Source organism: Cucurbita pepo, chromosome LG11, assembly GCF_002806865.2.
Source record: "Cucurbita pepo subsp. pepo cultivar mu-cu-16 chromosome LG11, ASM280686v2, whole genome shotgun sequence".
NCBI classification, from domain to species: domain Eukaryota; kingdom Viridiplantae; phylum Streptophyta; class Magnoliopsida; order Cucurbitales; family Cucurbitaceae; genus Cucurbita; species Cucurbita pepo.
In genome coordinates, this window is record NC_036648.1 from 2126323 (window position 1) to 2142775 (window position 16453).

The 16453-nt window shown below is 37.2% G+C and overlaps 4 protein-coding genes across 10 annotated transcripts; 2 read left to right on the top strand and 2 right to left on the bottom strand.

Moving 5' to 3' along the window:
* The first annotated feature begins 826 nt into the window (after window positions 1-826).
* On the top strand, window positions 827-2556 carry LOC111805490 (protein KTI12 homolog). The gene is made up of 3 exons (XM_023690592.1): window positions 827-908; window positions 1452-1456; window positions 1516-2556. Exons 1-3 carry the CDS (start codon window positions 827-829, stop codon window positions 2374-2376), a joined length of 948 nt encoding a protein of 315 aa, XP_023546360.1. The 3' UTR covers window positions 2377-2556.
* Window positions 2557-2583: 27 nt separating this feature from the next.
* On the bottom strand, window positions 2584-7513 carry LOC111805959 (erlin-2-B-like). 2 transcript variants are annotated; one of them, XM_023691268.1, is made up of 10 exons: window positions 7139-7513; window positions 6108-6228; window positions 5777-5844; window positions 5648-5707; window positions 5404-5562; window positions 4920-5066; window positions 4314-4528; window positions 4110-4218; window positions 3896-4027; window positions 2584-2828 (listed from the first exon to the last, which is right to left on the bottom strand). In XM_023691268.1, the coding sequence occupies exons 1-9, from the start codon at window positions 7253-7255 to the stop codon at window positions 3923-3925; spliced, it is 1101 nt and encodes a 366-aa protein (XP_023547036.1). In that variant the 5' UTR covers window positions 7256-7513; the 3' UTR covers window positions 2584-2828; window positions 3896-3922. The 2 variants fall into 2 exon arrangements, with proteins under 2 accessions (XP_023547036.1, XP_023547037.1); XM_023691269.1 differs by lacking the exon at window positions 2584-2828 and adding an exon at window positions 3184-3363.
* A 1159-nt stretch (window positions 7514-8672) lies between these two features.
* Window positions 8673-16227, top strand: LOC111805886 (uncharacterized hydrolase YugF). Of its 6 annotated transcripts, XR_002816714.1 has the most exons (12): window positions 8675-8953; window positions 9216-9310; window positions 9424-9521; window positions 9605-9654; window positions 9941-10036; window positions 10138-10227; window positions 10754-10846; window positions 11016-11111; window positions 11387-11452; window positions 11738-11869; window positions 12150-12278; window positions 12395-12934. XR_002816714.1 is itself a non-coding variant. In XM_023691169.1 (11 exons), the coding sequence occupies exons 1-11, from the start codon at window positions 8777-8779 to the stop codon at window positions 15957-15959; spliced, it is 1065 nt and encodes a 354-aa protein (XP_023546937.1). In that variant the 5' UTR covers window positions 8673-8776; the 3' UTR covers window positions 15960-16227. The 6 variants fall into 6 exon arrangements, 5 of the variants coding, with proteins under 5 accessions (XP_023546937.1, XP_023546938.1, XP_023546936.1 ...); XM_023691169.1 differs by lacking the exons at window positions 12150-12278; window positions 12395-12934 and adding an exon at window positions 15888-16227 and having other exon boundaries at window positions 8673-8953; XM_023691170.1 differs by lacking the exons at window positions 12150-12278; window positions 12395-12934 and adding an exon at window positions 15817-15892.
* Window positions 13439-15531, bottom strand: LOC111805887 (PLASMODESMATA CALLOSE-BINDING PROTEIN 3-like). The gene is made up of 4 exons (XM_023691174.1): window positions 15247-15531; window positions 14910-15149; window positions 14771-14807; window positions 13439-13899 (listed from the first exon to the last, which is right to left on the bottom strand). The coding sequence occupies exons 1-4, from the start codon at window positions 15299-15301 to the stop codon at window positions 13632-13634; spliced, it is 600 nt and encodes a 199-aa protein (XP_023546942.1). The 5' UTR covers window positions 15302-15531; the 3' UTR covers window positions 13439-13631.
* Window positions 16228-16453: the final 226 nt, after the last annotated feature.

Here is a 16453-nt window from a genome sequence, read left to right on the forward strand (position 1 = left end):
ATATACATTTTATTATTCATTTAAAGTTCAATTTCTAAATGAAAGTTTATTTGAAGGTAAAATTACAATACAGTTAATTTTTTTTTAACATTTATCAAAATTTAAGGATTAGATAAAAATGAGTACATACTGTAAAATTTTGAGGCATAAATTAATTTAATTCCTCAGCCAACTTCATTTTTTCTTTTTTTAAGGTTAAAATATATATAAAAAATATCCATTCAATTTTTTTTGTTTGTTTAAAAATATTCTTATTTTAAATTGCAATATTATTATTGATTTTTAGAGATGTTTTTCTCTAAAAATATATTTTTTTTTGTAAAATAAAATTGAAATATTGGGACGATAAAAGATAATTATAAAGAGTATTAGTTGATAGTTTGTATCCTATTTAGATATTTCCTTTGATCCCAATTCTATTTATCTTCCTTAACCACAACCCTTCCATCTTCCTCTCACTTTCAAGCTTTCACTTGCTCCTGCCCTGCCGTCGTCGTCGTCTTTCTTCCTCTCGGCCGGCGCAGCCTCCCTCCGTGCGGATCTGCACTGATTTTATACTCTACTGTCGTTGCCGGTATTCTCTCAACCTCCATTGTTTTGATATTTTGTTATAACCATAGCCGAAATAGCAACAGAAAGCGGCGAAGTCTCGGACTGCCTTTTGATTCGTTGCATATGTCTATCATTCGTATATCTTTTTGATCTCAGTTGAAAATTGCCTTGTTTCTGCAACCATGAATTTTCAGAATCTTCCTTCTCGGTTGAAGTAATCGATCTATTGTACATGTGTACTGTACATCGAAAGCTAGAAAAAGGATGTTAATCCATGTTGAGCCAAAGTGCCTTGAAGGGATGGTCTGAGCTGCCTGCCTTTTATGTCGAATGGGGGCATCAAACACCAATTAAAGGTTTGAAAGTTTATGAAAAGATAGGTCTTGAGTCTCATAGTTAGAGGGAGCTTGTGTGGTTGGAGAAGGGAACAAAGCATTCCTTATAAAAGTGTGGAAACATCTCTCTAGTAGACACGTTTAACAGGCCAAAGCGGACAATATCTACTAGCAGTGGGCTTGGACTGTTACAAATGGTATCCGAGCCAGTTATCCGACGGTGTGAGACACTAGTCGGAGTAGGGCTATATCCTCTCCATAGTAGACTGATGGCTATACATAACGGGCCAAAGCGGACAATATTTGCTAGCGGTGGACATGGGTCCTTTCCAATCAGCTTGTATAACCCCCCTAATCAATGAAATTATTAACAAGGCCAAGAATTGTTCTATGCAGGTAGTTCGACTCTTTGCTTCTGGGTGCTTTTAATTACTTATGGTTAAGGTTTCTGTCGTTCTTACTTGCATTTGCTGCATCCATAAAAAGTTTTACTGTAGAATGTAGAATTCAATCATACTTTATTTGTGCTAACTTTTCTTAATCATTTGTTTCTAATGGTTATAGATATGGTATGAAAGTATTTTATTTCATCTTCTTTACAAGACACAAGTAGTCTTACTCGAAGTAGAATTCACTCTGCTTAGCTGAAGCTCTCAAGGAGTCAAATGTAAAGCAAGCCATTAGGATAATCGATGAAACTTCGTTTCATTTGAATCGTAATCAGAGCTATGCCAATATGCCTGCTGAAAAGAATCTAAGAGGAGTTCTTAGATCTGAAGTTGACAGATCTGTGTCTAGAGATAGCATTGTCATTGTTGACTCTTTGAACAGTATAAAGGGTTATAGATACGAATTATGGTGTTTGGCCCGTGGGGCGGGAATTAGATACTGTGTGCTGTACTGCGACGTGGAAGAAACCCATTGTAGGAAGTGGAACGAAGAGCGTCGAGAGAAAGCCGAAGCTAACTATGATGATAAGATATTTGAAGATCTGGTTAGAAGATTTGAGAGACCGGATATTAAAAATAGATGGGACGTGCCATTGTTTGAGTTAAGGCCACATGAAGATGGCATAGAGACAAGATCAGCTGTCCTTGGAGATGCTGTGTTATTCCTTACAAAAACAGTGAACTCGAGGTCGAGGGATGTAAAAGTTCTACAGCCAACAATTGCGACTCAGAGTAATCGATTCTCGGAGGCGAATTCTCTGTACGAACTAGACAAAGCAACGCAAGAAGTCGTCGGTGCTGTCGTAGAAGCGCAAGCTCAGGCAATGGGAGGGCCTCTGAATGGTATCTCTCTGGGTCAGGAGTTGCCAACCATCAATATTTCAAGGTCGGTTGGCCTACCGGAGCTTCAGAGGCTTCGAAGAACTTTCATTAAACTAACAGGGCAAACTAGTTTAAGCGGACCGCCGCCACCTTCTGATGCGGAGAGCGCCAAGAGGATGTTTATTGACTATCTGCATAGGGAACTGGAGACTGCTTGAAGCTAGATTAACCTGAATGATTCTGGGATTTCCATACTTGAAGCTTATAAACTGCCAGGCTTCCCCGAGCGATAAACGTTATTCCTCAGTAGCTTAGTGGTAGAGCGATAAACGTTATTCCTCAGTAGCTTAGTGGTAGAGCGATAAACGTTATTCCTCAGTAGCTTTGTGGTAGAGCGATAAACGTTATTTCTTAGTAGCTTAGTGTAGAGCGATAAACGTTATTTCTTAGTAGCTTAGTGTAGAGCGATAAACGTTATTCCTTAGTAGCTTAGTGTAGAGCGATAAATGTTATTCCTCAGTAGCTTAGTGTAGAGCGATAAGCGTTATTCCTCAGTAGCTTAGTGTAGAGCGATAAACGTTATTCCTTAGTAGTTGGTGTTCTTTCCGATCTCTATGCATTTCACTGCACCACCCGAAATTCCCTCTAACACTCTTCTTTTTAGCATAGCCTGCACAACACATTAGATAGTTTTTGAATCAATAAAATAAAGTATTTCTCTAATTCGAGCCATTAATTTCTTCCTTCTTTTTCTATTTGTTTTTCATAAATTAGATAAAATAAGGATAAATTAGATAAAGGGCTCAAAAGGAGAGATATTCTATCCTAATATATAAATAATAACAATATAGGCTAAAAATATATATTTTTAAATAAAAAAAAATATAGTACCCTTTTTATTTTATTTCATCCCTCTTCTCTCTCATTTTATTTCTTTAAAATCCTTGTCAAATCCTTGTCATTATTTTTTCGTTTTATTTTATTTCATCCCAAAATCATTTTATTCTTATTTTATTTCTTTAAAATCCTTGTCAAATCCTGGTCATTATTTTTTTTGTTTTATTTTATTTCATCCCAAAAGTCCTTGACATTATCCAAATATGTTTCATTGTTTTTGGAAATTATTATTGATTTTATTTGAAAACACAAAATGTTTCATTCCTTCTCATCCTATGAAAGGAGATGCGATCAAACACCCTTCTTTCCTGGTCAAGGAAAAAGTTTGTGTATCAGATTAAGAACATTGAAGAGCACCAAGGTTTATTAATTTATTCCGTTAAAATATACTTTGATTTTCATTACATTCCTTTCACTTCTAAAGACCATACTTTGGTTTAATTTAGTTTTTGTACTCATAACAAAATTAAAAATAGTCTATGTTAATTTATCGATGACTTTCCAAGAAAAAAATTAGTCTCTATTAATATTTTCTTATGAACTTCAGAAATATATTCACAATTGTTTTTTTCTTCTTAAAATTATTATTATTATTTAACCAATTTCAAGAAAAATTAAATTTACCATAATGTTATTTTAACCTAAGATGCAAATTATTATTATTATTATTTAACCAATTTCAAGAAAAATTAAATTTTTACCATAATGTTATTTTAACCTAAGATGCCGAAATTTCTCTCCAAGAAGTAAACATCAACAATTAGCTTCTAATATTCCACTTTCAACTTGTTATTCAATTTCCAAAAATAATGTTGAGAAAGATGAGAGAGAACAGAATACCTGAGCATTAGAGGATGAATGTTGGATCTACATTTCTAAGCTTGTCTCCCCAGAGGCTTTTGTTGATACATCTTCTGACACCTGATGCAGGAAGTTTCCGAGCAGCCTCTGATCCAAAACCATGTTCGGAACCTAGAAGAACCAAAGCTACCGAGTTAAGTCATAGACACGTAATGTGTATGTCATATATCATGAGCAAGAAGACAGAACGTGCCTTGTCCCCAAAGAAAATCTTTGTATTATCAGCTATGGCCTCGATAAATTTAAGCTCTAGAAACTGGGGTGTAAGCTTCAACTTGTTGGCTTCAGCTTCTTTTAGTACACTGATAAAAAGAGATGAGACGATGTTAATGTCATTACATATTCTCACCTTGAAAAGTGGACGTGACGACTTGGAAAAGCAAAAGGAGAGAAGTACCGGTAATAATTGGCATCTGCGAGGCTTTTTTCACGAGCAAGATAGATGTGGTTATCAATTTCTTGCTGTCTCCTGGCACTCTCCTTCTCCATCAATTTTTGTTCCATGAGGATCATGCTAACATTAGCATTCTTCTCGGCTTCGCTAATTGCCATTTTCTTCTTGGTCTCTGCCTCTTTCTCGACTACCATTTGTTTTTCTACGGCAATTAAAACCTATCAAGTATGTCCAAGATTGCATAGCATTAGAATTAAGACAAAGTATAAATGTAACGACACAAATCCACCGGGAGAGGTTTCCACACCCTTATAAGGAATGTTTTGTTCCCCTCTCCAACCAACGTGGGATCTCACAATAAATTTGGGTGACGTTTATTCATATAAATATTATGAACCTAAAATATACCTGCACAAGTATTCGAGCTAAATATTTTTGAATTAACGGTGTAAACTTGGTTTTGAATTAAAAAGACATGTGAGTCCATGAGAATCCAACGATGCTCTTAACACAAGTCGTACTTTCAACACTAGCCTTTGTCACTTGTAGCTCCTATGAAAACTCAAACAGAACGAGAAAAAAGTTGTTTTTTCCATGTTAGAGATGCACCTTTGTACGTTCCACTTCCATGTCTTCAAAGTTCTTTCTGATGGAATCTGGGATGGTAGGTTTTGTAACACGAACACTGATTATTTCAATACCTGGAGCATAACGCGTACAGTCACCTTGGAGGGCCTCTTTCATCTTCTCGTCAATCTGAACATGAAAAGCAGTCACGGGTTATTGATGCTAAAGAGATGCTTAATGCAAGCGGAGAAAGTATCTATGAGAAATTTCATGGAAACATCAGCTTGTAGAGCCTTGAATGGATTCATTGAAAGAATTCACAGCTGAATAGAAAAGAAAACATAGTTGATGTAAATGACTCTACAAATGAGGTAGTAAGTTTTCAAAACACTTGGAGTGGACAAACTTTAATAGCTAGAGTCCACGCTTGGCATATTGCTATTATCAGCTCTGCAAGTTGCTTGTGTAAATAGAAACAGTCATCGCAAGGCTTTGAAAACACACATTTTATATAATTTTTACGTACCTGATCAAAGACATCGATATAAACTTGCTGAAGACTGTGAGAGCTACAAAACTGATTGATTTCATGATGAATCTTGTCATATATCCATATGTTATCATAATTCACACCATAGTTGACCAGGGTGTCGTACACATATTCTTTGCGGAGGCGATTGACAACCTGAAAGTAGCATCCTAATCAACTAATATGAAGAACAAAAAAATCTAACATCAATTATTGCAAAAGAATTTCCTAGTAATCGCACCTCGATTTTCTCGAAGTTGATCATTACACCCCCCTTCGTACCACATGGAATATCCCTTACCTGCATGCGGGCATCAATTAGTACAAAGTGTCGAAATCCTAAAAAATCAGCATTAAAAATCTAATTTACTTGATCAGACTGGAGGGTCACTTGAACAGGCACAAACTGGGTTAACAGAGGCAACTTCAGATGGAAACCTGAAAATTTTAATATGATTAAAAGCAGAACATACTGTTGAAGATTATTGGGAGTGAGTCCCACTTTGGTTAATTTAGTGGAAGTTCATGAGTTTATAAGTGAGGAATACTATCTTCATTGGTATGAGGCCTTTTGGGGAAGCTCAAAGCAAAGCCATGAGAGCTTATGCTCAAAGTGGACAATATCATACCATTGTGGAGAGTTGTGATTCCTAACACATAGACTAACCATACAAACTAGGGCAAAAAGGAGAGATTTAAACCTGGCTCCGTTATTGTCTTCAGAAGGGCACCTCCTCTCCAATATACCCCCACATGACCTTCTGGTACTTGGTGTAAAATAGAAAAATCACTTTTGAAGTCTGATTGAGATGAAATCAGCACCTGAATGTATATAATGCAGTTATACAACCACTAAAATCAACCATATCAAGTACAATGATCTAAAATTGTTCCTTGACCACATTTAAAGGTTCAACAATAAGAATACCAAATAAACATGAATAAGTTGATACAATTTCTGGGTTGATTGCTCAATACTGATCCAAAATCTCCTTTGTTTATTAAACTTAGCAGATCTGCCATGCGTGAAACGTGGAATTTGTCATGTAATCAACTGTTCGCTGTCTGCTTCAATTTTCTGAACCTTTTTTTTTTCTTACACGACACGATTTGGTCAAAATTTCTTAACTATTTCAGGCCCTACGTTTAATAACCATAACGAATTATGCTGCTAAGATCAGAGTCATTAGACTACTCTGTAATCGAAGATAAATAGAATATTCTTTCTTCATTTTTTTAATAATACATCATTGAATTTGGCGAATCTCGTAATACGCTAAATGTTTTCATTGATGGCACTAATTACAGAAACTTTTGCAATGGACTCCAGATCTATTTTAATCGGTTGTATAACCTCTTTGTAACTTCCACATATGGCACTGAATATGGATTAAAAACAAACAAACAGCAAATTACACAATCAAACAATACTATTTATGAACTTATTATGAATCGAAGAAACAAATTCTTCAGTACAAGAAACCGACTAACTAACTACCGATACAGGCAAGTATAACTCGAGCGTATTAGTATTCTAACTCCCTATTGCAGCGGAGACAATATAGACGAAAAATCAACGCGCTTAGTTCGGACAAAATCCCTCGAGCTTAGACAGAAATAAGGTGTATCAATAATCGATAATCGAAGACTAAGTCGTAACTAAATGAAATTCAGAAAACAAAACCACGAAACCTAGATCGTTTTACAGCTCGATAAGGAAGTATTGAGTTACCATGGAAAAGACGGCGATGAAGGAAGCGAAAACTGCGAGTATGGATGAAAAACTGCCGCCGGATTCTGGAGGACGAGTCTGCGGATATGGTGGCCGCTGTGGCTGATTACGATCCATGCCGCAATCTCAGCTTCAACAACTGAATCAAATCAGGAAGGTCTTTGAGCGTCGAGTGGAGTTCTGTGCTCTCTGCTTCGCGGATTGAATCCAACAGATTTTGGAGCGAAAGGAAAAACTGATGCAAGAAAGGAATCTCTTACCAGCTAAGACTCAAGTTTCATCTAGTCTCCTATATATTGTTTAACGAATTTAATTACTATTTTTCTTCCGGAAATTTCTAGCTCCGTTGGGATGAGCTCCTTTCATATGACAAATTTACTCGAACCTTATGATCTTAATAGGGGTGTATATTGAATCTGATAATTCGAGAACTCGACCCGACTCAACCCAACCCAACCCAACCATGTTTTATATGGGTCGGATTGGGTACAGGTTCGGTGTGCAAAGGACCGGGTCAACCCTACCCAACCCAACTCACATTCAAGCCAATACACGATCTTCCTCGCATGACGCTCAATTCTTGCCAATGACATCAAAGATCAACCGACATTAGTACTTCTGAGTAGTTCTTGCTCGAGTACTCTCCTCACTAGTCACTACTCAGTACAACACAATACAGTCCTTGCACTGCACAATCGACGACTCTACACCCACGTCCTCCTTACACATAATGGTCAATGACTCCATGCCCACATCCACCTGGCAATGCACTGTTAAGTCTTTGGCGCCTCCTCCTCGCACAGTCACTCTTTTCGGGAGACGCCTCCTCACTAGTTGTCACTCAATTCTTCCTTCTTTGTTTCTATAATTTGTCCGGTCTTTCCTTCTAGAAGCTCTCTATTCGTGGTTCGCGAGAATATTTTTTAAACAATTCAACAACCCAACTCGAAAATTTAAAAGTTGAGATAGATTGAATTGTGAAATAATTTTGAGTTGGTTCGGGTTAACAATCCAACGTACTGGGTGTTAGACGAACACGACTCTCCACAATGGTATGGTATGATATTGTCCACTTTGAGCCAAACCCATGATCGTTCCCTAAATTAGCCGAGGTGGGACTTTTATCATCCAACACATCCCCTCGAACAAAGTGCGCCTCCCTTTAATCGAGGCTCGACTCCTTTTTCTTTTGGAGTTATTTGTTCGATATTTGAGGATTTACCCATCTATTGGCACGACTAAGTTTAGGGCATGACTCTGATACCATGTTAGACGAACACGACTCTCCACACTGGTATGATATTGTCCACTTTGAGCCTAAGCTCTCATGGCTCTGTTTTGGGCTTACCCAAAAGGCCTCATACTAATGGAGTTAGTATTCGTCACTTATAAACTCACGATCATTCTCTAAATTAGCGGACGTGGGACTTTTATCATCCAATACTCGAATTTTTGGGTCCGCGAGTGAAATTACCTCAACGGGATCAAGACGCACCCCTGCTTCTTACAAATTTGTATTGAATTTAGGGAGTAGTTTGTAATTTAACCAGGAAATAAGACAGCCCATCGTTTGGGCTGTGGATAGAAAAGCAGGAGAAGAGAGGCCAACGGGCGCCAATTTGCCCGCGCTTAACAGAGATGCTCTCTCTAGCAGTGGCTGCGAGTTGGTGCTCCGCTCCACCGCTCATGCAATGGAAGAAACCGAAGCGTCTGGGGGTCATCCTTAACAAATTCCCTTCATTTCTTCCCAAAGAAGTCGACAATATCAAAGACCAATTTGCTCGGGAGCTCGCTACAAGGTTCGAGAGGCTACCAGTAAGTTCACTGCTTCTACCTCTCTTGAAAATTCATACTATTTGAGAATTCTAGTTGTTTGAAAGTCATCTGATGATTATTTCACCTGGACTGGGGAAATTTATAATAGAAACTCACGATTCGAGGAAGTTAAAGCCATGTTTCTTGCGGAATTCTGTTTGTCAATGTGATTGAATCGAAGGGTTTTAACTTCTACTAAACGTTATGAGATTTGGCAGTGTTCTTGATCTGATTTATATGTTTGTTCTTGCTCTGCATGCAGGTCAGCTTCTCCGATTCTTGTATTATGAGTAGTTGCGTGAAGCCGTCGATACAGAGCAAAGAAAGTCCAGTGGTTCTTCTCCATGGATTTGATAGGTTTCTTTCACTAATTAGAAACAATATTCTTTCAAAATACAAGGCTGTTTGTTGTTTCTGTGATATTTGTTATTATTATATCTTTTCCTCGTTCATCACATCTTATTATTCAGCTCCTGTTTAGAATGGAGATACACATATCCATTGCTTGAGGAAGCTGGTTTTGAAACCTGGGCTGTTGATATTCTTGGCTGGGGCTTCTCTGATTTAGGTCTGTTTAATTGCTATATTCCTTTTTTAATTGATCGTTAAACCATTATTTTTATCTCTAATTTTCATAGTTGCATGTGATAGAAAGACTCCCTCCATGTGACGTGACTTCTAAACGTGTTCATTTGTATCAGGTAACGAAAACGTTCTGTTCAGATTGTTTGCCTGTTACGAATTTGGGGAAAATTTCTCTTCAATCCCAATTCTGCTTCCTTTCAATATGATCACAATATGAACTCTCCAAGCCCTTATCTTGTTTGTGCTCTTTTAATTACTATGTTGATACTTGCATCATTGTTATGAGCTTGTTTTATTTTGTCATGATTGCTATGAACTTTTCATTAATATCATTGTCAATCACACTCATATCTTGTCTTGATATGTTGAAACTAATTTAGTTTTTCTTCGTCCTGATAATAGCTTTGGAAATCATATATTAAAAGGCCAATGGTATTGGTTGGACCAAGCCTTGGTGCTGCTGTTGCTATTGATTTTGCTGTCAATTATCCAGAAGCTGTACGTATCTCTTAGCTGTAACTTATGACTACAAATTTGAAGCTATATCATCACATGAAGTTATTGAGAGTTTTCCGTCGAATGTAACGAGATTACTTCAGGTTGATAGGCTTGTGTTGATTGATGCAAGTGTATATGCAGAAGGTACAGGAAACTTAGCTACCCTACCAAGATTGATTGCCTATGCTGGGGTGAGTCTTTGCTCACTTCTGTAAACATTCCATCAAATATCTTAATGCTAAGCATTTTTACCGAGTGTTCGATTTTCTGCAATTACAAGACAACCATAACTTTTCCTTCATCTGTACATCCCTTTTCCATCCATGGAAGGTATCATTATGCCACATGTAACAGCCCAAACCCGCTAGCAGATATTGTCCTCTTTGGGCTTTTCCTCTAGGTTTTAAAACGGGTTTGCTGGGGGAGAGATTTCCACACTTTTATAAAGAATGCTTCATTCCCCTCTCCAACCGATGTGGGATCTCACGCCACCACTACTAGCTTCCATAATAATTCTTCTGTTAAAATATTCTTGAAGAGAATCATTCCTCTAATTTTCGATTTACAAATTTAATCTTTTGTAACGCAATTTGCGGTTCCATGGAGGAAAGATTTTTACCCACTTTTCTTCTTTTCTAAAATATCTTCTTGGAGAGAATTGATTGCGTTTGTTGGTTTGTAATGTATAGTTGTAATTGTTTAACTTATTTTGATCAGGTATTTCTATTGAAGAGCATTCCCCTGCGCTTATATGTGAACGTTTTGGCCTTCACTGGCATATCACTTAGTACTAGCCTAGATTGGGTCAATGTAAGTTTTCCCCTACATCAAGGAGGATATATATCATATATTTGTTGACTTGCCTGAGTACTTTGTGAAATTGGAAGGCTTAATTGACATAAAGCTAAAATGCTCTGTGTCCATAGCCAATTGACTCACCCCCTGCTCCAACTGTTCTCCTTCTATCCCTCCTTATTAGATTGGCCGCCTGCACTGTTTATTACCTTGGTGGGAGGATGCGACTGTCAGTTTTATGTTAAGTGGAGGATATAATGTCAGCAGCCAGATTGAAAAGGTTAGTACAATTCTTTATGCTATTATATGGTTGATGCAAAATGCAATGTTCTAAGTCACGACGTATCGAGTTCTTAGTATTTTAAATTGCAAGAATGTTAGTGAGGGACATAAGGAAAAGGTACCGTTCCTCATCAAGGGTCGTCGAATAGAATTTTCCCTAAGGTCTTGAATGAATAACTACTAGTGTCTTTTCATATGCTTCATTTTTCAATTCTCATATCCACATTTGAGGATCTTTGGGTACTGATTATTACTTGCATTTTTGTTTTATAGGTGAAGCAGAAAACGCTTATTATATGGGGTGAGGATGATCAGATCATCAGCAACAAGCTTGCAGTGGTTAGTGTTTACTGTTTATTGCAATTCTGAAAAATGAGATTGAGATAAAAAATTGAATTGGGTTGACAGAAAAGACTGATAAACAGTGAAAGATCTAGAACTATAGATTGTTTTTTTTTCCTTCCATAAGAACTATAGATTATTTTTATGCGATCTTTTAAACAAAACTTAAAGATAAAACTGATACAAAAGTTAAAACATCATATATTTATAATTACTATCGTATGTAGATCATAAATAAGTATTGTTAGAAATGGAATAAGCTCACATTTTTGGAGAATGCAGAGGCTGCACTGTGAACTGCCAAATGCATTCATTCGTCAAATACCTGAGTGCGGCCACCTTCCTCATGTGGAAAAGCCAAATTTTGTTGCCAAATTGATTACTCAATTTGTTCATGAAGATTCCAGAAAAAAGGTTCCGTATGTTAATAATGCATAATTTTTTATTTTTTATTTTTGTTGGATTTGTTTTATAATATGATGGTGTGTTATGTGTATATTTATTTTTTGTATTTATAATATTGTTATTGGCTTATGTTCTTTGATCCATTCGGTAGACAATTATTTGATTATGTCATTTTGGGCTTTGCTCTAACCGAAGCTATTGCATTGTTTGCTCCAATGGTCTTTCAGACCATCAAGCTTATAAGCTTAGTCTTCACATACTTCCATTTCTAAATCTAACTCAAGGGCAGCTTTCTATAAGGTGTGATGCAGTGTCAAACCAAATTATTCAACAAAAGCTCAACCTTGAAAAAGAAAGGTGGTAGGTCGATGTTGAATGCTTTAACTTGGCCATTGAAGTAGGCAAAGACTTGACAAAGGTTAGGTTCAATTATTGCCTTTTCAAATCATGAAGTACTACTCTTAGTATGCCTACACGTTTTAAAACTCTAGCAGCGCTGGGCTGCGACTCATTGTTGAATCCTATTTGAAATAGATACTCACTTTCCACAAGTCTCCTCAGTAGGAAGCACATAGGACTAACTCTTTAGGGCATCGTAAGCGTGGCCACAACAGTTCGTATTGATCAGTGCAAGTATGTGCACTCATTAATATTTAGGATTTGGTTAGATTTAGATTGAAATTAGAACAAAGTTATTCAGAAGGATGAATTGTTTAATTTTTTTTTTCTTTTTTGTTTTTTTTTTTTTGGTTAAGTAATGATTTGTTGTCTTTATTTTCTGAACACCAACAGATTTCTTTATTTAGTTTCAGTTTTTGAAGTTGAACTAAGATTCTAAAAACATGTTCAGAAATTCATTCATAAGACACTATGAATCTTGAGAGATTTAACATTAAAAAATTGTTATCAAACAAATTTTTAAATAGCATTTACTCATCATATTCATGAGCATGAGTCTATTGCAATAAAACAACTAGTTGGTAATGGTAGTTAGTTCATTAGTCTATTCACAGCACCAAATGTCAAGTGCTGTTTGGATGAGTTTCCAAACACAAATTTTTAAAAAATTATATAAAAAAAAAAAAAAAAAAACCATTATTGAAGTTAGTATCATCATGTGGTTTTCATTCCATCTCTTGTCCCACCCATGTGATCCTCCATTCACCCAAATTTAGATACTTGGCCATTCCTTTGACTCACCGAAAAAATCAACGAATTGGCCTATTTCTTGTGTGTACTCATTGAAGTTTTTAAAAAAGTGATGTTTGGAATGAATGCTTACTTAGTTCTAGCGCTAAATGCACAAAAGGAGTAGACATCGTTGTACCCCTCAATGATTCTAGAAGAGCTGTATGTGACATTACCACTCATACAACTCCCGACCTACAAGTAGTTAGCCTTCCTCAACAAATAATGGAAGTACGGGTGAATGAATATCAAATACATCCTCCGAATAATTCAAATCGAACCAATTGGATGTCTTGGCAGCTAAGTCCTTGCTTTAGAACAAAGAATGAAAGCTAACATAACATTTCACTGTTTTCGTTCTAACTTTTGAGCATATGGACGGTAACGAGAGTAACGCAACTCATAAACTTTATTATAAAATAAAGAAATTAATAATGAACAAAGAACAGAATTATTGATTAGAGGGTGCAAAGTCCCATCCTTTCTCTTCTCCACATCAAAGGACATTAGAAAATAATCTTCCCAGCTTTGCATCCATCCATCCAAACAAATCAACTAATGACCTCAATTGTTAACCTTGGACTTAACAGAACATTGACCACCAAAATGTGACAGTGGCTGTGAAGAAGAACAAGTTAAAGGCTGCTGCAGTGAGACCTGCAGCAGCACTGCCATCCATGTTATTACCGCTACCACCGAAACCGACACTACCTGTCGGGCTTATCCCGCTCCCAAACACCGAGGGGGAGGTTGTGGTCGAGGGTGGTGGTGTCGACGGGTTTGTGGTGGTTCCCAGTGTTGTGCTGGGCACGGTGGTAAACGGGGTGGTGCTGGTTGGAGTTCCTGTGTTGCTGGAAACAGAGAAGGGTGTTCATTTGTTTATGTCATTGTCACTAATGCAAACTTGAATGGTTAATTTTTCATTGGACATTTTCCATCTAGATTAAGTTATCAAGAACAGTAACTTTCTAAGGGAAAAAAATATGCTAGAGCTATGAACACATCCCCAAAAAGGGAAAGGAATTGGATTCTTGATAGAAGTTTCTTTTTCTCTATCAGGCAGCAGATTCTCACCAACACCAGCTGAAAAAGTTGGAAAAAGGTAACTTTTGGTAAAAGAAAGAGTCTCTTGGAAATTGGAATATGCCACTTTGGGAACCAAATTCCCAGTTGAAAGAAAATGGAGATATCTGAGTATCATTTAGGATTAGTGCTTTAGTTTCCTTAAACATTTTCATGTTTCAACTACTCCCCAACTTTGATTCTCACGTAATCTTTGTTTCCATAATCGTCCAAGTCCACCGCTAGCAGGTATTGTTCGTTTTAGCCTGTTATGTATTGCCGTCAGCCTCACGATTTTAAAACGCGTCTGGTAGGGAGAGGTTTCTATACCCTTATAAAGAATGCTTTGTTTCCCTCTCCAACCGACGTGGGATTACAATCCCACCCTCTTGGTGTCCAGGGTCATTGCTGGTACCATTTGTAACTGCCCAACCCCTGTAACTGCCCAAACCCACTACTAGTAGATATTGTTCGTTTTAACTCGTCTACTAGGGAGAGGTTTCCACACTCTTATAAGGAATGTTCGTGGGATCTTGCTAAAATATTCAACTCAAAACCACTTTTCATTTAGAATGTTATTGAAACAGATTGCTATCTATAAGTTGACTGTGATATCACTTCAAAAAAACTGCAAGAGGGTGAGGAAATTGAAATGGGTACCTGGAACTGGAAGAATAAACACACCCAGAAGCTTCAACTGTCAAAAAAACAAGAAAAAGAAAAGACCCAAAAAGTGTTAACAAAAACCAAACCATTTGATGAAGAAAACGGGTACAAATGAAAGAGAAAGGTCTTATACCAGGAGGAGACTGGCTAAGCATGGCAGTGCCTGAAAAATCACAGCTCCCTTGAACCTGACCCTTCCTTTGAAAATAGCTATTAACAGCATAGCTACAGTGATCCTTTATAGTGTTGGGTTGAAAACAAGGGCCATTTTGAAGAATTGGAGTACAATCAGCTCCAGCTCCACAGGCATAATCCAGTGTCTTCTGAAGGGCTTGGTCGCTCTGTCCATCTTTACAAATACAATAGCTTGCACCTAAAGAAGTTCAAGAAATAGAGCCAACAGTTAGTTTTCTATTGACCTTTTTGTTTCCATGGTGGGGAAGAATATGAAAATCATCAGAGAAGATTACTTGAATGGCTAGTGAAGGCCAAGAAAATGAGATAACAGAGCAAGAGAACCGCCATGGTTGAGCTCAGATTCTGAAAAAGATGAGTGCAGAGAAGAGAACTATGGTTGTTTCAAGAGAAATGGCAAAACCAGAGAGAGAGAGAGAGAGAGAGAGAGAGAGGGGGAGAGAAAAGGGGGCTAAGAGAAAGTAGGGGCGTTGCTGGTGTCTCTATTCACCTTTTATGAGATCCCATGTTGGTTGAGGAGGAGAACGAAGCACCCTTTATAAGGGTGTGGAAACCTCTCCCTAAAAGACACGTTTTAAAAACCTGGGAAGTCCGAAAGGTAAAGCTCAAAGAGTACAATATCTTATAGTAGTGGGCTTGAGCGGTGTCTCTTCCATCCACTTTTTAAGATAATTTTACTTCCAAAAGTAAAACATTTATCTGCTAAACAATGAACTATTTGGTTCATGGGCTGAAAACTTGCTTAGTTTGGAGTTGAAAATTTAGAATTTTGATTCATGGGTATGAAACTATATGCATTTTGAGATTTTATAAAGCTTACATTTCTTTAAATCACTGTATGGTAGGTGTTTTGGGTTATCAGCTGCTCCATTCAATCAGTAAAATGATTGAACTACATAAAATGAGTCTTATGCAGATGGGTTTTGTTTCATTGATGATTAAGAGTAGCAGGTTTGGATCATCTTCATTCATTACTGAATATTGGTAAAGATCATAGCTAGAGAAGGAAAGGAAAAGAAGCTTTGATCCATGGAGGTTATATACACACATAACTACAAGATGCTTGGTGGAAATATGAGTATCACTCGGTTCATCAATATACATAGAGATACTCAGCCGCGGACACCAGGAAAACCACCGGAGTTCTAGAGATACTCCAATGGAGGATTTGATGTTAGGACCGTTGAACACAACTCTATGTGGGGAACACTTGCACACTTTATTTATTAAGACCAATTGAAGAGATTTATAAATCACTCGTAGAAACTATACTTGGGATTTCTTGGGATGATGAACAAATCACTCGTAGTTCATCTATTCCTAAAATTTCTAAAGTTTTTTTTAAAAAAAATACCTAAATTACCTATATAATTATATGGTTGGGCTTAACCCTGTTGGGCTAGCGGTGATATTTGAATAGGGACTCTGGGCGAGCCAAAGAGGGGTAAGCAGAGGAGGATGGGGGAAGGGCACCCGGGAAGA

Excerpts from the sequence above, each read along its gene's own strand:
- LOC111805886 (XM_023691168.1), top strand. The coding sequence starts at position 8,777 with ATGCTCTCTCTAGCAGTGGCTGCGAGTTGGTGCTCCGCTCCACCGCTC. Across the intron at positions 9,311-9,423 it reads CTTCTCCATGGATTTGATAG|CTCCTGTTTAGAATGGAGAT; the intron begins GTTTCTTTCACT and ends CTTATTATTCAG. Across the intron at positions 11,112-11,386 it reads TCAGCAGCCAGATTGAAAAG|GTGAAGCAGAAAACGCTTAT; the intron begins GTTAGTACAATT and ends TTTGTTTTATAG.
- LOC111805959 (XM_023691268.1), bottom strand. The coding sequence starts at position 7,255 with ATGGATCGTAATCAGCCACAGCGGCCACCATATCCGCAGACTCGTCCT. Across the intron at positions 5,845-6,107 it reads GAAGACAATAACGGAGCCAG|GTTTCCATCTGAAGTTGCCT; the intron begins GTTTAAATCTCT and ends TAAAATTTTCAG. Across the intron at positions 5,563-5,647 it reads TCAACTTCGAGAAAATCGAG|GTTGTCAATCGCCTCCGCAA; the intron begins GTGCGATTACTA and ends TGCTACTTTCAG.
- LOC111805490 (XM_023690592.1), top strand. The coding sequence starts at position 827 with ATGTTGAGCCAAAGTGCCTTGAAGGGATGGTCTGAGCTGCCTGCCTTT.
- LOC111805887 (XM_023691174.1), bottom strand. The coding sequence starts at position 15,301 with ATGGCGGTTCTCTTGCTCTGTTATCTCATTTTCTTGGCCTTCACTAGC. Across the intron at positions 15,150-15,246 it reads GGCCTTCACTAGCCATTCAA|GTGCAAGCTATTGTATTTGT; the intron begins GTAATCTTCTCT and ends GAACTTCTTTAG. Across the intron at positions 13,900-14,770 it reads GTTTATTCTTCCAGTTCCAG|CAACACAGGAACTCCAACCA; the intron begins GTACCCATTTCA and ends CTCTGTTTCCAG.